Below are 22,556 nucleotides of genomic sequence, written 5' to 3' on the forward strand. Positions count from 1 at the left end.
AGCAAAACAACTTGTCAGTAGAAGTGAGTAAAGTTTTGCCTGAGCCTTGCATACTGATATTTAATTTATTAAGCTGCACAAATAAATCTTTTACAAAAGCTAATTTACAGCACCAAATTTAATCACTTAAATAATCACAAAATTCTAATTGCTCCAGTGAAAAAAAAAAATGAGCATATGCATAAGTAACATTTCCTTTCGATAGTCACCGAACCTCTGTATGCATTATTAGAGAAAAATGACCAGACTCCAGTTCCTTGCATAATTTCCCAAAAACATTTATTTTTTGTGGTCTAGTTCCGATATAATTGACCATTTTAACCGCTTATTCAAGTACAAGTTTTAAACTGGGTATAGAACTTCTCTGTGTATGAAACAGTGTATTGTAATAATATCTGAATTGCGTCGTTTTACTAAGTTTACACATCCTTTTAGTGCTGCTGTCATCGCGGGAGCACCATCAGTACAAATGCCGACACACGACTTCCATAAAATACCACACTTTTGTAAATAATTATTCGTTACTTCAAAAATATCACAGTCTGTTGTTCTTTCAGTGACTTCGTCACAAAAAAAAAAAAAAATAAAAATAAAATAAAAATAAATAAATGAATAAATAAAAAAATAATAATAATAATTGGGTCATTTTCGATAAACCTGACAAATACAGTCTGTCCTCGTATAGCATGATAGTTGCGTTCCTAGAAAACCTCGTGCAATGCAAAATCGTGCAATATAAACAACAGGCCCTATGGGAAAAGTAGGGTTAGGTGCCGACCACTCAAGATTGAACACACATTTGGAACCAAAACATTACCAAACACAATAAATAATCGGGTAATTTTAATCGTTATAAAATACTTACGTATTTTATAACGATTAAAATACGTAATAAAAATAATATTATATTATAATAAAGTATTTTTTAATACTAAAAAAAGTATTTTTTAGGGATAAAATACGTATTTTATTCATAAAAAAATTATTATATTAAATAAAATAGTCGTAATAAAATATTGCTAATGCTTTTGCTTCTATCGTAAGCAAACTTGTTTTTTGTTTGATTTTCTATCCAAACAGATGACAGCCGTTCCATCTCTTCCAATTCTTGTGTCTTAATCTAATGGATTTTAATTACACTTTGAGTTGTTCCCGCTATGAAAGTTGTTTTTATTTTCCCTGCATTCTTTGTAATTCTCCGCATTGCCTCATTTAGGTCTGTAGCACGTGCAATATCACATGGTCTTTCATTTCGCTCAAAGCGTTTCACAATTTCATATTTTTTCTCTATCGACAGAAGCAGACTGGCCATAAGCCTTAAGGGGGAAACCGCGGTGGGCCAGAGGCCGGTGTGATTTTGGCCATAAACCGTAGTATGAGGCCACTACAAATTTTCCCGGGTAAGAATTTTTGACTCAGTCCGCCTCTGTTTATCGTTATTGCTTTTTTTTTTTCTCTCTGAATCTGCAGTGTCTTAGCCAGGACGCTTCCTTTTCACACCTTTTAAGTATTTTACTAATTTTTAGGGAATAAAGCACAATTACAAACGAGGTGGCACGCTTGATACACAGAAACAAAGCTGCGTGCGTGTAGCAACTGAATAAACAACACCGTAAAGGCCGAGATACACTATTAACACCTCACATTTTACTAAAGCACATTTCTGGGGGTTACTACCATAAAACAATAAAAACAATTTCCAGTTGCATTTCTGCTAGTGCAATCTGTTATAAACTGGTAGTAAACTCCATCTAATTGCATTTGCTATTATATCGATAGCTGGAATTGTGTTGGTTTTTACATTATTATGGTGAAATGTGTTTCCCCTTCACTGATATAAAACACACAAATACATTTTCAGAATCTTCTTCGTTCCTATCGTGTTGCGTTCAGTTGGGGTGATTCCACATTTGACTGCCATTTCTTGTAAACACAGAGGCGAATCGTGTATAAGCGAATTCGGTTCGTGTTATATAAGATATCGTTCCCCTATTTATAAATCGTGTATGATCGAATTCGTGTAATGCAAACACGTGTTATACGAGGACCGACTGTACTATTAATTGGGCTTTAATGGAAACAGTCGCCCAAAATTATTAATATGTTGAACAGCTTGTTCTTCAATATCATTGGACATTTCTTTTATATGCCTCCTAACTGTGCTTTTCAAAAGTGGTACAGTCATTCTTTTTTACAGCTTCCTCTCCCAAAATACTTTTCACAATTAGCCGACATCCTGGTAAAATCGATTCGACATCATCATCAAGTGCAAATTGCTTTGGTTCAGAAGAATTTAGCTTATTGGGGAACTGAGTATCATTAGAAGTGGATAACATTTTTTGTAATAAAGATAAGTAAACTCTAACCAGGGTGCCTTCTGGGAGCTAAAATTGATGAATTACCAACATGGTATTACACTTGACATATACACTGAAAGGACAGAATTGATGGGGGTTCCTGGACAACGCGATGCTGTTACCCCCTCACTGGTGGACAAGCCCACCGACCGGCAGGTATAAGTACACTGCATTCACATAGACAGTAATTCAGTGTCAGTACGGATAAACGTGAGTTAACTGACTTTGAAAGAGAGATGATACTGGGTGCCCGACGCATGGGTCACTATTGCTGAAGTGGTACAAAAATTGCACTATCCTCGTTGAACAGTATTAAGAGTGTATCTGGAACTCCATTTCCAGAATAACTCATCGTGAACAGCGCTGTGGGCGGAGAAAGACTGCGGATGAACGTGGCCGTCTATGTCTATGTTGCATTGTTTCAGCAACACAGGCATAGACGGCCACAATAGGTTATGGGAGCCGCTGACCCACTAGAGTCCCATTGCTGACATGACACTCCGCCTCAACGGAGTGAAAGAACATCGGCACTGGACCTTGGATGATTGGAGACAGGTCTCCTGGTCCGACGAGTCCCATTTCCAGTTATTTCAAGAGAAAAAGGTGCATATCTGGTGGAAACCACATGAAGCTATACATCCATCATGTTAACAAGGAACTGTTCAAACAGGTGGACAGTTGGTAATGTGGAGTGTTCAACTGGCACATGTTGGGCCCTCTAGTACATCTAGACACATCCCTGAATGGTCCAGGTTACGTGTCCATCCTTGCAGACAATCTGCATCACTTCATGGTCATCGTGCACCCACAGGGCAATGGACTCTTCCAGCAGGACAATGCAGCTCCCCAAAGAGCCGTGGTGACTGGAACATGGTTCGAAGAGCATTCCATAGATTTTACCACCATGGAATGGCCATCCTGTTTACCAGAGAGGAAGCCTGTGGAGCATCTTTGGGATGCTGTGGAAAGGTCTAGCTGAGGTTTGGACCCTCTATCTTTGCTTTCTTTCATGAACTAGTGGATTCAATGCTTTGCCGTGTGACCGTCCTTATCTGGGCAAAAGGTGGGCCTACCTGTTGGTAGGTATCCCATCAATTTCTGTTCAGTCAGCATACATTGCAATTGATTTGGTTTTGATTAATTTCTCCTTTTTCCACTTGTGCAGTTTTGGAATTTAAAGTTTCTTGGAATCTTTTTAGACTTGAAAAACACCTTCAAAACCCACATGGAGCATCTTAGAAAAAGAATGTTATAAAGCATTCTGGATTCCGTAAAAATTAAAAATAAAGAAAAAGAAAATTTTTTTTAAATGCATAGTTATGTATATACAAAGGGTACTAGGAAAGTTTTGCAATACAGCTTTGTTTATTTAATTTTTTCAAAGTAATTTCCTCTACATTCAATACACCTCTCCATCCTCCGAAACCAATCTTTAAACCAGTTCTGCCAAGTTTCACTAGGGAGTAAAGCACACTCGTTGTCCCAAGCCTGTAGAAGGTCCTCATCACTGGAAAACCGCCTCCCTTTTAGCTTCATTTTCACATGCGGGAACAGTGCAAAGTCGCAGGGAGCAAGGTCTGGACTGTAGGGAGGGTGCTCGAGAAGTTTCAGTCCTGTCGTGGTCAAATATTCGGTGCAGGCTTTGGCACGGTGAGCTGGAGCATTTTCGTGATGGAGGTACCAGGTGTCCATTCTTGACTTTGGCCGCAGGTTCTTCATAGATCCAATGACTTTAGGCAGGCATTGTTCAGTATACCACTTAGCTGTGACTGTCTTCTGCGTGTCCAAAACGACACGTTCCACAATTCCACTCGATTTGAAAAATACAGCTATCATTTTCTTCTTTACAGATTGGGATTTTCTGACAATTACAGGTGTGTCGTCATCATCAAAGACCCAAAGTTTGTTTTGAGCCTTGGTCGGCAGATCGTAATAGTACAGCCAAGTCTTGTCACCTGTCACGATGTTGTTCACATACAGAGATTGTCCCTTATTAAACTTTTTTAACATCTCCCGGCACCAAGTCGCACGTCGTGTCATCTGCTCTTCAGTCAGTTGATGCGGCACCCAGAGAGAACAAAGTTTCTTCACATGCAAATGATCTTGCAGAATCGAACGAATTGCTGGTGCATTTAGGCCCAAAGTATCCTCTATCTGTTGGTAGGTCACTCGCCTGTTTTCGTCAAGCATTTTCCTCACAGCAGTAACGTTTTCCTCCGTAACTGACGTTTGTGGCCTTCCCGGCCTCTCAGAATCCTCCAGAGTGAAATTTCCCCTTTGGAATTCTCTATACCACCTGAATATTGTTGTACGATGTGGACAATCATCATCTAGTGCAAGAGTCATTTCTTCTAAGCACTGGTCTATGGTTAAACCACGCACGAAATTATACCGCAAAACTGCCCTTATCTCATTTCGTGACCACGATGCCATCGCAAGCACTTTACACTCTCACTACTAATGAATAACTGAGCCCATCGACTTGGTGCAGCGGCTACTATGCACGTATGAACATGTCTCAACATGCAGCAACAAGCAGCCTCCTGTGATTCATTGTTGCGTCATATTGCAAAACTTTCCTAGTACCCTTTGTATTTTCAGAAATTGTATGCTACTAATCTCTGGACTAGACATCATCTGCTGTCTCTAATCTAATTTGCAACTTATGATGCAAGAAAGCAGGCTTATACAGCATCAGCCCAAAAAAACCCTTTTCATTTTCACCCATTCAATCGTTCCAAATGTTTGTCTAGTTCGGCCTTGAATTTATTTAAGCTATCAACTTCCACAATGACAGTTGGAAGTTTTTTGTTTATTCCAGCAATCAATTACCTGCTGGCTAAAGGCAAACTTCCACATATCTATTCTACAACTGTCTTTCCTCAATTTGAATTTATGTCCCCTCAGGTGATTAATCTGGGCAAGAGGAAGAATCCCATCAGCACTGAGCTTCCTCAAACCATTCAAGGCCCTATACACCTCAATCAGATCAATGTCTGGAGACTAGGCACCTCGCAGGTGCCTAGCCTTTCTACATAATAGCAGCCCCCTGTTCCATTCACTAATTTTGTTGTGCTTCTCTGTACTCGTTCCAGCAGCTCTACATCCTTCCTAAAATGAGGCCTCCAGACCTGTATACAGTACTCAAGGTGTGGCCTGACCATTGCCCTATACAAGGGGATACTCACCTTATCTCAGCTAGAAAAATTCCTGTATATTGCTGACAAGACACAACGTTCATAATAGAAGCCTTAAAACTTGCTCACAATTTCCCACCTTCCTGTTTGAAACAATGCTTCTTGAAGAATGTAACCCCCACTCCTCACTGTGTGGTGTTTTGCAGTAAGATTAAACTTATGGTGAAACAAATGATAGAAATTTCATTAGAATTGGAGTTCCACCAATCTGTCTCTGGAACTCACTTAACTTCAAGCCTGAATAGACTAGTAAAATTTGATGACCTTTCACCAAACTCTGCAATAAGGAACTTGGATCTGGATGTAAATGAGTGGCCACAAAATAAAGAATACTGACAGATTCATTTAAGAAAAATTTGTTCACATGTAAATGTGAATTGTGCTTTTTGTAAACTTAAATCAATTAAACTTTTAATTTCCGCCCTGATTTGTTATCTTACCTTTCCCTGCATGTAAAGAGTCCACTAGTCTAGTTCTGGGGTCTTCCACTTTATCTTTACTACTATCACTTTATATTATTATTATCATCACAGAAATATGACACTGCCAATACAGTTCTGTCAAAATTGATTTGCTAATTTTGTTATAATTGTTATCACTGGGCACTGAAAAAAAAAAAAAAAAAAAAAAACCCCACATCATTAATGTATTTTGAAAATTCTTGGTTTGACATAAAAGTTAGAACGAAAATGCAAAAATTAAATAAAAAGAAAAGAAATAGTGCTAAGAGCCCCACCAGATGGAAAGCTTGTGAAGATCTTTCTTTGAATGGATTTGATGTTTTGAGGCAAAAAGTAAAATTTTTAATGTCTGCAAAAAAAAAAAAAAAAAAAAAAAGAAGAAAAAAAAAAGAGGCATATAAGTAGAGCCATACTTCCAAAGGCTGGGTTTGGCTGAAACATCTTTCAGTTGTGAAAGGAATAATCTTACTCTTGTTGGTAAGGCACAGCAGATGGAAGTGTTTGTGTGGATATATTTGATCACTTATATCTTATACGAACACTTATATTTGAACACTTTAAACGAGGAACTAATAACTTTTCTAAAATGTTCATCAGCAAAGAACTTATTGCAAATGATTTGAAATCATCTGTCATGATGTATTGACTAGTATTGATATTTGGGGTAGGAATCATTTGATTTCAGAGTATATAACTACCGAGAGATCCCATTCTGATTTGTTCAGCACACATTGTTAATCCTTTCTAGATAGCGTAATTTATTTTTCCTGAGAAAATTCTTTTTCCCTGATGAGCACTCATTTTTATTTTTTCTCCTTGCAATCCATCTGTGCTTTTAAAATGATAAATTAAAAATGGGCTTTGAATACTCAAGTCTTTTTTTATTAAAGGATGAAGATTATTAGCATTTATATGTGGAGCATAAATAATAATTTTTAAAAATCATGTAAATCCAGTGCTATCTTAATATAATCAACACCAATAAGTTGCCAGGGCCCTTGTAACATCAATATTAATAAAAATCAAATTAACTTTCTACCATTTTCTCATGTGAACAAAATCTATAAATTCTTATTGTCTTTGTCAAATTTTCATTTTTCTTGACATTTTCATTGAGACTTCATAGTAGTGGCAGCTTGGATATGTTATTTGGATAGTGACAATGTAGATTCTGAATATTTTAATATTTTAAATGATTATTTTAAATCTTCTTGACAGACTTGGACTATTTTGAAATCTTTTGAAAATAGTACAAAGGTTACTAGGTATTACAAATGTAAGAAAAGTACAAAAATTTAAATCAAACCTGAACATTTCTTTCTAAGCACCAGCCCAATTCAAAGTCATCATCATCTTCCCCATAAGGATTTACCAATTGTTCAGCTACCTGTAAAAATAAACTGATTAAGTTAAAAGGAAAATCTATTTTACTGATATATATTTTACAGACTAATAGATTGACAATAGCTGCAGGCAAAGGTGAAAGTGATATTTGCATTACTACTAGAATGAGCAGCAGCCCTGAAAGCAAGTCACTATGAAACAAAACAAGTAAATACATGGGCTGTGTTAGGGTAACTAAGAGTATAGTATATAAACTGGCGAAGGTAAAGAAAGCCAACATGAGAACCACGGGAAACTTTTAGTGGTCAAACGCATTTCCCAGTACCCCAGCTTTTCCCTGCATTCTCGGTAAATAGAGCAAGATGGCTTTAGGATAAGATTCTCAACTATCGATCACCTTCACGTAATATCACAGCTAATGAATATAAAACTGCCAAAAATTCCAGGCACCCTTATGCCTGGCATTTGAGGATTATGAAAAACCATTTGACTCCACACAGCATAAGGCAATGTTTTGGGTAATGGCAGTAGAAGTCGATAACAATGTACTGATTAGTTTTTTCTCATTACTAAAAGCAGATTATTGGAGTTCATGAGTGTAATGCCTTTGTGGCTGAAATTTACTTACGGGTACACCCTCCAGGCTGCTTCATTCTTAGGGTGTTTATCCCCCCTACCCGGTTTTAACCTGATAGGCAAACAACTTCTATTGCAACTACTGATAACACGCACCGTCTGTAGAAGTCATTTTCATATGGTTAAAACAGTGGGAAAAACACCCTGAGGTAGTCTGGACAGTGTACCCATAAGTAAATTTCAGCCCACTCATGATTTTTTAATAATAAGAAAAAACTAATCAAAAAAAAAATCTAATGAATTTGAAGTGCTGGTCAACACATTAAATGCAAACATTGTTGGGATTTCAGACACGTGACTCAGATAAGGGATGCAGAATGTGAATACGGGGAGTACAATGTATACATCACCATCACTAACACCTACACTACCCAATGTGCTACTGAGCAACAAGCTCATCTGCACTTAAAATCTTCAATCTATAATTTTATCCTTATCGATCCTTTTCTCTGCGCCTGACAAGTCAAGTTCTGGGGGAGGCTGATCTCTACTAGCCATCAGTAAATTCTTGTTTAATGGCAAACATAAAAGCGTTTAACTGAAACAATTGTGAATCTTGTTAGCAAACAACTAAAAATATTTTGGATTTTCTATTTTATAATTAGTACAATGTATGCAGAAAGGACAAACAGGATAGGAGAGATTATGCTCTTAGTTAAGAAGTAAAAATCTAAGGCAGTGCATCCAGTTGACATGGGTGGCCAGTGCAAGGTTGAGTCAGTCTGGTGTGACATAAGCACTGGAAAAGCAAAAATGAGACTAGGAGTGTGTTATAGGCCTAATGACTGAAGATTGTAACAAACAGCTGTACAGAGAAAGTGGGCCAGTAAATCAGAATGTCTTATAAAGAGGGATTAACTTTCCAGATGTTGACTGGAACTTGTGGGTTAGTCACTCATAGACTAGCAAACCCTTTGTGGATTGGATGACTGTTTTCTACAGCAGCATGTTTGAGAGGCACCCAGAGGGAGTAATACCAGCGGTGAGCTGTAGTAGGCTCACGAGAGCCCATTGCTATTTTTTTTTGAAAATTTGCGAGCCCATTGTTGAAATGAAATCCTGAATTCAATTACTGAGTATCCAGAGCCAGAACTATGGTGGGGAGAGAGGGGCCCCATCCCAAGCATTTTAATGGCACAATTGACCAGTTAAGTGTTTTAAAATTGCATAATTTTTTATTTAATTAGTCGGACCTCTTTAATGAACATCTTTACAGCGATGACTTCTTTAATGTAATTACCAAAGGGGAATTTTTTTGAATTCCCCTTGGTAATTACATTTAAGATAGTTTCCGTAAAATGAAGAAAATTTCAAAAGTACATCACCAAGGGTATCTAGGATTTCTAAGAGGTACAAGCTAAAGGTCGTAACGATTTATGCACCGACATCGAACCATGATGATGAAGAGGTTTAAGAAATGTACACTGAAATTGAGAGACTGCTAGATGAGCAGAAACCCACTGCACTATCATTATGGGGGACTTCAATATTTTAAGGTTGGAAAGAGACAAAACATCACAAAAGGGGAAACTATAGGAAATTTTGGAATTGGTGAAAGAAAAGTGTTCAAGCAATGAACACTTTTCAAGAAAATGGTGAACAGATAGTGGACATGGAAGAGCCCAAATGGATTAACAACTAATGAAATCGACTTCATCCTCACTAACAGAAGCTATACTGTGAATGATGTTACTGTCCTGAACAAGGTAAATGTTGGAAGTGATCACAGAATGGTAAGATGCACACTTGATATAGATGTAAGAAAAGAAAGGAGCCGACTGGGCTAGCCAGGTAGGTAAAGCGCCTGCCCGGCAACCCAAAGGTCGCAGGTTCAAATCTCGCTTCGGGCTTGGATCAGAGTAAAATGCAAAAACTTTGGGAGGTGCATTATGGCCACAGAAGCCGATGTGCCAACAACTAACAAAAAAAAAAAAAAAAAAAAGGAAAAAAATTGTCTCAAGTAAATAATACGAAGGTCTTTGAGATAACAGAAGAGGAGAAAAAGCAGTATGTACTGGAACTTAAAAACAAGTTTCAGCTTCTGCAGACCTTTCAGGACCAAGGTATCGACGGGAATACTACAACTTTCTGAAAGTGATAAAACTCAAGAAACCTATAGGTAAAAAGAAATCCAAAGAAGAAAAAATTAGTCAAGAAACAGTTTTCATGATGAACCAAAGATGACATATGTAGAGCAAGATAAACACTGACAAGGACAAAATTGAATATACTGAGTTATGCAAAGCCATTAAAAATAGAACACAGAATATTTAACAATAAGAAAAGTGGAACAAGCATCGAGGGAAAACAAAGGACTTAAGTTAGTAGCCATGAGTATACAGAAAGGCAAATGATCCTGAAACTGAAGAATAGTGATAGTGTACTTATAAATAGTAGAGAAGGCATAATTCAAATAGCAGAAGACTACTATAAAGAAAAAGAATACTTGACGAGAATCAACCGAAAGAGCAAGATGGCTTTAGGATAAGATTCTCAACTATCGATCACCTTCACGTAATATCACAGCTAACGAATATAAAACTGCCAAAAATTCCAGGCACCCTTATGCCTGGCATTTGAGGATTATGAAAAAGCATTTGACTCCACACAGCATAAGGCAATGTTTTGGGCACTAAAAAGACAAGGCATAGATACGTAATACATTTATGATTTTGAAGAAAATATATGAGAGCACTACCTCCTTTATTAGACTAGACAAAGAGAGTAGCAAATTTAAAATTGAGAAAGGAGTCTAACAAGGAGACACAATATCTCTGAAGTTGTTTACTGTTGCCCTTGAGGAAGCTTTCAGAAGATTGGACTGGTCACAGAAAGGAGAGTACCTAAACCATTTATGATTTGCAGATGACATTGTGACCATAAGCCATGATCTCAAAGAATTAGAGGAAAATCTTAATCAGTTATGCAAAGTTAGTAAGGATTTTGGACTAAAAATGAATATGGCTAAAACAAAAGTAACGATGAACAAGTATGCCTCAGAAAGGGATATAAGCATTGAAGGTGAATTCATATATTTATCTGGGACAAGCCATTAGCTGTAATAAATAATAAATGGCTGGAAATCAAGAGACGAATAAATTTCGTCTGAACCAATGTATACTCCCCACCATGACATGGAAGTGAAACTTGGGCACTCACCAAAAGAATGGAAGAGAAGCTGAGAACCACACAGCGAAAAATGGAACGAATCACACTAGGAATCAAACTGTTAGATAAGATGAAAAACACTTGGATTAGGCAGCAAACATAAATAAAGACATTCTTATCAAAACTAAAGAACTGAAATGGTCTTGGGCAGGACACACAGCTCAAAGACACGATGACAGATGGACTAAGAAAACAACAGAATGGTACCCAAGAGGAGCTAAAAGGAAACCTGGAAGACAACGGAGATGGATAAATGAAATTTGCACGTTCGTGGGTAGTAAATGGATGCAAAACAGAAAAAAACTAGAAAGTTTCTGGAGAAGCCAGAAACTTTCTAGTTTTCTTAGTCCATCTTCATCCTGCAGTGGATGAAGATGGACTAAGAAAAACTTTCCGAAGGTGAAATGTTGGCAGATTTTGAAACTGCATCGAGACCTTCACTGTGAAGAAAATGTTCCAAAATATAATGGCATACAGGCAATAATAATAATAATAAATAATAAAACTATGCATTTGATCTTCAAAAAACAACGTGATTTAAGGATGATTGCTAAAGAACTCAAAGTGGAAATTATAAAGGTCAGTCTTGTGTTCGGGCCACAATGGGCAGCCTGTAGCTTGCAGACAGCAATTGTGGTTTGGAGGAATTATCCAGCTTTGTGCAAACATTTTGAATCAGAAGTTAAATATTCGGGATTATTAAACAAAACTTTTAAACCTGAAATTTCTTAACGATTTATCACCAATCATCGACATCCCGCAGAAGCTCTCTTACCTTTCAGAAGCTTTACAAAGTTGCAGCATGACTGTAGTAAAAGCAGATAACCATTGCAATTAGCAGTACTGAAGATGAGCAAGCTTTCAGCATAATGAATAATATTGTAACAATAAAAAGAACACTGCTGTTCTTTGTACTCGTTCCAGTAGCTCTACATCCTTCCTAAATGAGGCCTCCAGACTTGTATGCAGTACTAAAGATGTGGTCTGATCATTGCCTTATACAATGGAATAATCACCTCCACATCCCTTCTAGCAAAATTCTTTGTCATTGTCAGAGGATTTCATACCTGACAGCACAATTACTCTTAGTTCTTTTTCATTTACCATTAGCCTGAGTAAAGTACCACACAGCTGGTACATTACTACCACCCATGTGCAGTATTTTGCATTTACCAATGTTAAACATTAATTGCCATTTCTCAACTCATCTGCATAACTTTTTTACATCCTGTTGCAGTAGCATGTCATTATCCACCCTGCCAACCTTTGTGCCATCTGCAATCTTGGACATTATGCCTTCATCAATAGCTTTGATAAACATAGAAAACAATAATGGGCCCAACACCGAACCCTGGGGCCCTGTCTAAATGAAAGTACATTACTTTTACTAGTGACTCCATTATTTTTCCTGGAACAGAAGTTCAACTAACAGATCTGTAATTACTCATGACATCCTTTAATTCTCCTTTGTGAATTGGAGATACATTTGCACATCTCCAGTGTGTGGGGACCCCCCCCCCCTCTGAATCCAAGGATGCTCTCATAATTGTGGCTAACACAGCTTGCCTGTTTACTTCCTTTGCTGCCTCCCTTAATATAATTGTATAGATCCCATCCACTCCAGAGGCCTTTGTTATGTTTAACTTCAACAGTTTCTTTTCCATTTTCCTCTCAGTTATTACAAAATCATTTAGCTCACTGTTAGAGTTTGATAAACTGCCGGCATCCCCTTCACTAAAGAATTCCTCATGCAAAGCAAAATACTCATTCAGTTTGTCAGCAACCTGAGCAGGATTACCAACAGTCACCCTTAATATTCAGTGGACCAATTTAATTCATCCCCTTCTAGTGTTTACATAAGTAACAAAGCCTTTGGTGTTTTTCTTTGGATCCTTCGTCAAAGATTTTTTGGAATCTGCCTTCACTTGCCTGACCTCCTTTGTGACTTGATTACAGACTAGTTTATATCTACCATAGGCTTCTGTGTTGCCCGATAATTTATAAGCATCTCATGCATTTTTCTTCTCTGCCACGAGTTTCATCAGTTTATTTGATATCCATTTAGGCTTATACTTGGAAGAGTATTTCTTGGTTGGTATGAAAAGCCTACTAACTTCTATGATTAATTCCTCGAATACTTCACATTTAGAATTTGCTGATGATAATATCAGCAAATGTTCCCACTGTATAGAATTTACAAACTGTCTGAGACCACTGTAGTCACCTTAATGAAAGCAAAAAACCCTTCCTTAAGCTTGATGGTAGTTTCTTTAAGTCAATCCCAAATCAATACACTGTGATCACTGCCATCTAGTGTTTCTTTTATCTGCTGATTTTCCATGCATGAATAATTACAGTTCATAATCAGAGCAATAGTATTACTCAACGTGAGCTCTGAATATTTTAACCATGGGCTCTCAGTCTTTCCGATTTTTTGATGTATCTACCGAGTAAATCTGATTAGTCACAGAAGTGATGTCATCCGCCAGAGGCACTTCCACACACACACACACACACCACTAGTCTGTGCCAAGAACTCACGTCTTGATTAGAACATGTGACACATTTTTTGTGACTAGTACGATATCTTGAGTTCTAACTCGAGGATTTTTGAACAGTTATGATCACAATCATACTTCCTGCAGTAAGTATGATTGCAACAATACAAGTAGTAGTAGTAGTAGTAGTAGTGGCACATGATGCAAGAAAGCAAGTGTAGGAGCTTATGCAGCATCAGCCAAAAAAAAAAAAAAAAACACACCATTCCCTCCAAATGCCTGTCCAGTTCCTCCGTAAATTTATTTAACCTATCAACTTCCACAACGACAGATGGAAGTTTGTTCCAGCAATTAACCACCCGCTGGCTAAAGGCAAATTTCCGCACATCTATTCTACATCTGTCCTTTCTTAATTTGAACTTATGTCCCCGTAGGTTCGTAATCTGAACAAGTGGAAGGATCCCATCAGAATTCAGCGTGCTCAACCCATTCAAGGCCTTATAGACCTCAATCAGATCACTGCGCAGGTGCCTAGTCTCCAGCCACTGCAATTTGCAGAACTTAAGCCTCTCTTGGTAAGAGAATCCCTTCATTTCCCTCACCAATCGTGTTGCTCTTCTCTGTACACGCTCAAGCAAATCTACATCCTTCCTAAAATGAGGCCTCCAGACCTGTACGCAGTACTCAAGGCATGGCCTGACCATTGCCTTATACAGAGGGACAATCACCTCCTTTTCCCTGCTAGCAAAATTCCTATATATCATTGACAAAACCCCATGACCTGCCCTAGCAGCCTGTCTGCATTGCTCAGAAAACTTCATATCTGACTGCACAATTACTCCCAGGTCTTTTTCATTTTCTACCACCTTAAGTGTAGTACCACACAGTTGGTACGTTTCTCTGGGGTTACTTCTACCCATATGCAGTACTTTGCATTTGTCAAGGTTGAACTTCAGTTGCCACTTCTTAGCCCATCTGCCCAAATTATCTAGATCCTGTTGCAGTAGCACACTGCCATTACTGTCATTAACAACCCTGCCAACCTTTGTGTCATCTGTAAACTTCGACATTAAGCCTGATATACCTTCATCAATATCATTGATAAATACACAAAACAACAGTGGACCCAACACCGAACCCTGTGGGACTCCACTAATAACATTAGTCCACGAAGAGCAGCACCCACTGATTACCACCCTCTGTCTTCTCCCACTTAACCATCCTTTTATCCATTGTAGCAACTTACCCTTAATACCATTCTGCTCCAATTTGTACAGTAGTCTTCCATGCGCAACAGTGTCAAAAGCTTTCCTGAAATCCAAGTATATGATACCAAAATTATTTTTTGCATCCAGTTCCTTTGTGACCACATCATAATAACCAATCAAATTTGTCAGACAAGACTTTCCCTTAACAAACCCATGCTGTGTTTGAATTATTGCTGCAGTCTTGTCTAGATGATCCTGCAATGCATCTTTAACCAGTGACTCCATTATTTTACCCGGAACAGAAGTTAAACTAACTGGTCTGTAATTACTCGTGTCACCCTTCGATCCACCTTTGTGAATTGGGGACACATTTGCACATCTCCAGTCCGTGGGAACCTCCCCTGAGTCCAAGGATGCTCTCGCACACTGCTACAATTTGATAACCTTCTTCCATTTTCAAACTGTAATAATTCCTCACGTGTGAATGTAGATGCAAAATACTCATTCAGTTTGTTTGCAATCTGAGCAGGATCATCAACAGTCGAACCATCGATGTCAAGTATTTGTACAATTTCTTCATTTTCATTAAATTCCATTTTTAGGTGACCCCAACGGCTGCATATGTTGTTTCAACTACAAGATCGGGTACCTCAATCGACGCTGTCTTCCAGAGACATTTAGATATGTTGCAGTCACAAGTATAAGTCTCTTACCTTTGTTATCATAAATCCATTGTATCTTGTCTTCCAGCTGAAATTATGTAAATTTGTGAATGATCAATAAAATGTTTACAATACAATAGCTATTTTATTTTGTAATCAAAATACCTAAAAGAAATGCGATGGATGTTTCACATAAAATCATCTTCCGTGCATGCTCAGCACGTGCGACTTTTATCTTTTTTTTTTTACAACTAGGGAAATATAATGGATACTTTTTTTTTATGATAAAAATTTAATATTACAAATAAAAAAATAACATGAAATATTTCCCATATCACAAATAACATAAAAACTATCACAAAACAGTCTACAATATAAAACAAATATTACTTAGAAAAACTATTCTTCTAGAAAAGGTACAAAAAAAAAAAAAAAAAAAAATCACAGATTGCATGAAAAAAAATTATAAAAATATTCAAGAAAAATTGCCATATAGAATCTACTAAAGCCTCAAGCTGTGAGCAAATTTAGACTATGTACATATTAAGTGCAATAGCATCATTAATACACAGCCATGAGTTGTGTATTAATGAACTTCACACAATATGAGATATAACTTAAAATGATGCCGCCTTATAAATATTCTGTTTATTCAGAAATGGCTGTGTATTAATGATGCTACTGCACTCAATATATACAGAATCCACTTTATTAATATTTGCTGCTGATTTATTTTTGGGATGGTTAATTTTGCATATTGACTAAAAAAATAACACTAAGAGAAAGTGCATTTCATTTGTATTTTGTATTTATAAGATTATAGTAGTAAATTAATAAGAGGAGTTTACCTCAATATAGTACGTGGAACACTTCCGTATGATACCCTCCAGAAATTAAAACGGAAAAAACGAAAAAATCAACAACTTACCGGTCCATTAAAGTAAAATATAAATAATTAAATAATCAATTTAACACAATTCAAAATCAATTCAAAACAATTAAAATTCAAATTAACGCAATTAAAAGAATAACGAAAATATTCAAAACGATCTTCCTTCCTGAAGCTGACAATGCTTTTCGACCGACTGTCGTGATCACAGGAATGAAAATCACCGAATCAGGCTAAACCTGCAACTTAAATAGTGATTATGTGTCTTCGCGCATGCGCGTAAAGGTCCACGCATCGGAGATCAAATATGGCCGCCGAACATTAACAGAATTCTCGTGTAATTTAATTTCAATGGTTTCTGCAATTAATAGTCGCGTATAATTACGTTGAACGTTAAGTATTTTGGCCTCGTTAAATACAAAAGTATGTTTTTCGTTAATGGCATGAAAGGCTAATTCTGACGCTGCTGAACGAGAAGCACGAACTGAGGCTTCGTGTTGATTTACACGAATATTAAGAGAAAACCGCGTCGAACCCTGATAAGACGAGTCGCAATCACCGCAAGAAATGTTGTATACTAGATCATTAATTTGTGTTGCGAACGCGGAAAGAACCGAGCGATTGTTCAGTATAGTGTGTAACTTCCGTATAGGCCTAGCTATAATTTTAAATTCGGTATCTTTAAAGAATCTGTTAAGCTGTTTGTGTCACTGTTCAACGTATGGGACAGAAATAAAGTATTTTTTGATATTACTATTGTTGATTGGTGCAGTATTTTGTATCCTATCCTTAGCTTGTACCCTAATTCGATTTATTGTGTTAATGGGATAACCCCTGTTCAAGAATCTGCTAGTTAATATTTGTATTTCTGAGTCCAAAGCAGAATCCGTCGTTGAATATTTATAGGCATTTAGAAATTGATTAAAGATAATCGATCTTTTGTAGGTGAACGGGTGGTAGCTATTATAATGTAGAAGCATACCGGTGTTTGTGGGTTTTCGATAGATGCTAAATTGTATTTTGTTCGAGTCCCGGGTAAGCGTGAAATTTAGAAAGTTTAATGATTTTGTATCCGTATCTTCCCTTTCCAATGTAAATTTGAGTCTAGAATGAATATTATTAAACGAATGTAAAATGTCTTGGATAGTACTACTATCGGTAATAACTAGAACATCGTCTAAATACCTCCCATAGTATGTGATACGGGGACGAAAAGGTGTCAAATGTATCTGTTCAATCGTTGAGAGATAGATCTCTGACATTAAGCCACTCAGGCTCAAACCCATTGGTAATCCAAAAATTTGTTTATACACCTTGTCTCGAAAGGTGATGTAGTTAGCCTCGACTAATAGTTTAATTAAGTGAAAAATCTCCTTTATAGGCAGCTTCGTATAATTAATCGGTGTCGAGTTTTTATTTAACATATCCCAAATAATATCTAATGTGTATTCAACGTTTACATTCGTATATAATGAGGTAACATCTAATGAGAATAAATTGTCATTGTCGCCGAGTCTACAGTCTTTAAGATTATTAAATAATGTATCGTAATTCTTAATCCCAAATTGTATAACCTGTCTAAAAGGTTTTATAATGTTATATACATATGTGGCTAAGGCTGAAAATGCCGAGTTCCTGTAGGAAACAATAGGTCGAATCGGAAATCCAGGCTTGTGTAATTTTACCTGACCAAAAAGTGCAGGAATATTGTATGTTCTGGACTTCAATTCCTTCAACTGAACCATAGTAATGTAGTCGTTTTTACGATATGTGGTTAACGTTTTATTGTATTGATTTACCAAATTGGTAAACAGTGTCGGGTCCACTTCACGATAAGTGGAGGTATCAGACACAACTGAATCTAACTTATTAATATAATCATGTTTATCTAGTATTACCACTGTGTCTCCTTTATCTGCCCTCTGTATAATAATGTCCTTATTTTCTCGAAGTTCTCGTAAAGCTGAACTGTCATGTGTATTCAATTTAGGAAGTCGCGTTTCTTTTATGTTATTCACTACTTGGTTAACTTGTTGAATAAATACATCTTTTTGTGGAACACTACGAAGTCCAAATTCAATATCAATTACGCATTGTTTTTTTGGCAGCTTTCGAGGTGGTAAATTATAATTTAATCCTTTGGATAAAAGTGAAATCTGGTCCTGCGATAGTGTACACGAGGAAAGATTTGTAACCTGTTGATATGTCGGTTCGTTGGATACTGGGTGAGGGGGTGTTCGTGAACTAGCCGACATATTCTGTGGTAGTGCGTTATGTGTCTGTGGGGGGGATGTCACCCAACTCGTGGGCGCCTCCGTAGCCAGGTGGGAAGGAGCAGCAGTGCGTAGCACACGCTTCTTGATTAGACCGGGGTTCGAGCCCGTCACCACCAAATACGGATGATGCGGAAAGGTCAGGGAATGACCACCGCATATCCCGGAGCAATATGGCCTTAGTTGCTAATGCTCCTAAAAACCAAACAACAAACAAACAAACCCAACTCGTGTGAACTTGGTCGCAAGCTTTTATCTCTGAGGCTTGTGCTTCCCGTCGCAAATCTATGGAGGTCTTCAATACAGACCAATCGTTCGGATGTAGATAATTTTTTAATTTATCGCGAAGCTTCCTAACCTGGGAAAGGTATTTTTGTTTATCCGAATATCGAGATTTTAAGGCAAGCTTAACAATATTACGTGATGTCGCCAGTGATAGTTGTTTTATGCCTGAAATTTTTTGATTTAAATTCACCCTGGCAAACTTCGGAACGATGTTGTTTTGAAGGCAATATTTTAGGAAAGAAATATGGTAACTTTGGGCCGAGTACCTTAGTGTAGATTTAATGTAATTTTGTACCAAGCCATTCAAAAAATCTCCCATAATTGTGTGTATCGATTGTATACTACTGGAGAGACAGGAAGTGAATGAAATAGTCAATAAGAGTTTGGAAATTAATTAGATAGTATGAATCAGAGCTGTAATACTCAATATGTTCTACGTTGATAATAATATTGACTATTTCTTATTGACTATTTCATTCACTTCCTGTCTCTCCAGTAGTATACAATCGATACACACAATTATGGGAGATTTTTTGAATGGCTTGGTACAAAATTACATTAAATCTACACTAAGGTACTCGGCCCAAAGTTACCATATTTCTTTCCTAAAATATTGCCTTCAAAACAACATCGTTCCGAAGTTTGCCAGGGTGAATTTAAATCAAAAAATTTCAGGCATAAAACAACTATCACTGGCGACATCACGTAATATTGTTAAGCTTGCCTTAAAATCTCGATATTCGGATAAACAAAAATACCTTTCCCAGGTTAGGAAGCTTCGCGATAAATTAAAAAATTATCTACATCCGAACGATTGGTCTGTATTGAAGACCTCCATAGATTTGCGACGGGAAGCACAAGCCTCAGAGATAAAAAACAGACACGTTAATAAGTTGCAAACATTATCGAATAGTTCAAGACACGTTCATGCGAATTCTAACACATTGTCGCGAGCTTGCGACCAAGTTCACACGAGTTGGGTGACATCCCCCCCACAGACACATAACGCACTACCACAGAATATGTCGGCTAGTTCACGAACACCCCCTCACCCAGTATCCAACGAACCGACATATCAACAGGTTACAAATCTTTCCTCGTGTACACTATCGCAGGACCAGATTTCACTTTTATCCAAAGGATTAAATTATAATTTACCACCTCGAAAGCTGCCAAAAAAACAATGCGTAATTGATATTGAATTTGGACTTCGTAGTGTTCCACAAAAAGATGTATTTATTCAACAAGTTAACCAAGTAGTGAATAACATAAAAGAAACGCGACTTCCTAAATTGAATACACATGACAGTTCAGCTTTACGAGAACTTCGAGAAAATAAGGACATTATTATACAGAGGGCAGATAAAGGAGACACAGTGGTAATACTAGATAAACATGATTATATTAATAAGTTAGATTCAGTTGTGTCTGATACCTCCACTTATCGTGAAGTGGACCCGACACTGTTTACCAATTTGGTAAATCAATACAATAAAACGTTAACCACATATCGTAAAAACGACTACATTACTATGGTTCAGTTGAAGGAATTGAAGTCCAGAACATACAATATTCCTGCACTTTTTGGTCAGGTAAAATTACACAAGCCTGGATTTCCGATTCGACCTATTGTTTCCTACAGGAACTCGGCATTTTCAGCCTTAGCCACATATGTATATAACATTATAAAACCTTTTAGACAGGTTATACAATTTGGGATTAAGAATTACGATACATTATTTAATAATCTTAAAGACTGTAGACTCGGCGACAATGACAATTTATTCTCATTAGATGTTACCTCATTATATACGAATGTAAACGTTGAATACACATTAGATATTATTTGGGATATGTTAAATAAAAACTCGACACCGATTAATTATACGAAGCTGCCTATTAAGGAAATTTTTCACTTAATTAAACTATTAGTTGAGGCTAACTACATCACCTTTCGAGACAAGGTGTACAAACAAATTTTTGGATTACCAATGGGTTTGAGCCTGAGTGGCTTAATGTCAGAGATCTATCTCTCAACGATTGAGCAGATACATTTGACACCTTTTCGTCCCCGTATCACATACTATGGGAGGTATTTAGACGATGTTCTAGTTATTACCGATAGTAGTACTATCCAAGACATTTTACATTCGTTTAATAATATTCATTCTAGACTCAAATTTACATTGGAAAGGGAAGATACGGATACAAAATCATTAAACTTTCTAAATTTCACGCTTACCCGGGACTCGAACAAAATACAATTTAGCATCTATCGAAAACCCACAAACACCGGTATGCTTCTACATTATAATAGCTACCACCCGTTCACCTACAAAAGATCGATTATCTTTAATCAATTTCTAAATGCCTATAAATATTCAACGACGGATTCTGCTTTGGACTCAGAAATACAAATATTAACTAGCAGATTCTTGAACAGGGGTTATCCCATTAACACAATAAATCGAATTAGGGTACAAGCTAAGGATAGGATACAAAATACTGCACCAATCAACAATAGTAATATCAAAAAATACTTTATTTCTGTCCCATACGTTGAACAGTGGCACAAACAGCTTAACAGATTCTTTAAAGATACCGAATTTAAAATTATAGCTAGGCCTATACGGAAGTTACACACTATACTGAACAATCGCTCGGTTCTTTCCGCGTTCGCAACACAAATTAATGATCTAGTATACAACATTTCTTGCGGTGATTGCGACTCGTCTTATCAGGGTTCGACGCGGTTTTCTCTTAATATTCGTGTAAATCAACACGAAGCCTCAGTTCGTGCTTCTCGTTCAGCAGCGTCAGAATTAGCCTTTCATGCCATTAACGAAAAACATACTTTTGTATTTAACGAGGCCAAAATACTTAACGTTCAACGTAATTATACGCGACTATTAATTGCAGAAACCATTGAAATTAAATTACACGAGAATTCTGTTAATGTTCGGCGGCCATATTTGATCTCCGATGCGTGGACCTTTACGCGCATGCGCGAAGACACATAATCACTATTTAAGTTGCAGGTTTAGCCTGATTCGGTGATTTTCATTCCTGTGATCACGACAGTCGGTCGAAAAGCATTGTCAGCTTCAGGAAGGAAGATCGTTTTGAATATTTTCGTTATTCTTTTAATTGCGTTAATTTGAATTTTAATTGTTTTGAATTGATTTTGAATTGTGTTAAATTGATTATTTAATTATTTATATTTTACTTTAATGGACCGGTAAGTTGTCGATTTTTTCGTTTTTTCCGTTTTAATTTCTGGAGGGTATCATACGGAAGTGTTCCACGTACTATATTGAGGTAAACTCCTCTTATTAATTTACTAATATTATTATCAACGTAGAACATATTGAGTATTACAGCTCTGATTCATACTATCTAATTATAAGATTATAGAATGTGCACATTCTATTAGCTTGGTCTTGGTTCTTTGAACCAAGATATAATTGTATCTTGGTTCAAAGAATTTTGGGAACTATTTTTATGATATAGTAATAGTTATAATACCATTTCAACCTATTGGGGTTATGGGTAAGGATTTAATTTCTTCTATTTTTCTT

General features: G+C 36.9%; 1 protein-coding gene across 1 annotated transcript in view; it reads right to left on the reverse strand.

Annotated features, from left to right (window-relative positions):
- LOC150084143 (bestrophin-2-like) overlaps positions 1-22,556 on the reverse strand; it is a 66,509-nt gene that overhangs the window by 6,285 nt on the left and 37,668 nt on the right. The window contains exon 7 of the mRNA XM_090375062.1: positions 7,322-7,402. Coding sequence (XP_090231188.1) covers positions 7,322-7,402 — 81 coding nt within the window. The remainder of the gene's footprint in view (positions 1-7,321; positions 7,403-22,556) is intronic.

The sequence above is a fragment of the Mastigoproctus giganteus genome, chromosome 6, assembly GCF_048544385.1.
Source record: "Mastigoproctus giganteus isolate SK-2022 chromosome 6, ASM4854438v1, whole genome shotgun sequence".
Lineage (NCBI taxonomy): Eukaryota > Metazoa > Arthropoda > Arachnida > Uropygi > Thelyphonidae > Mastigoproctus > Mastigoproctus giganteus.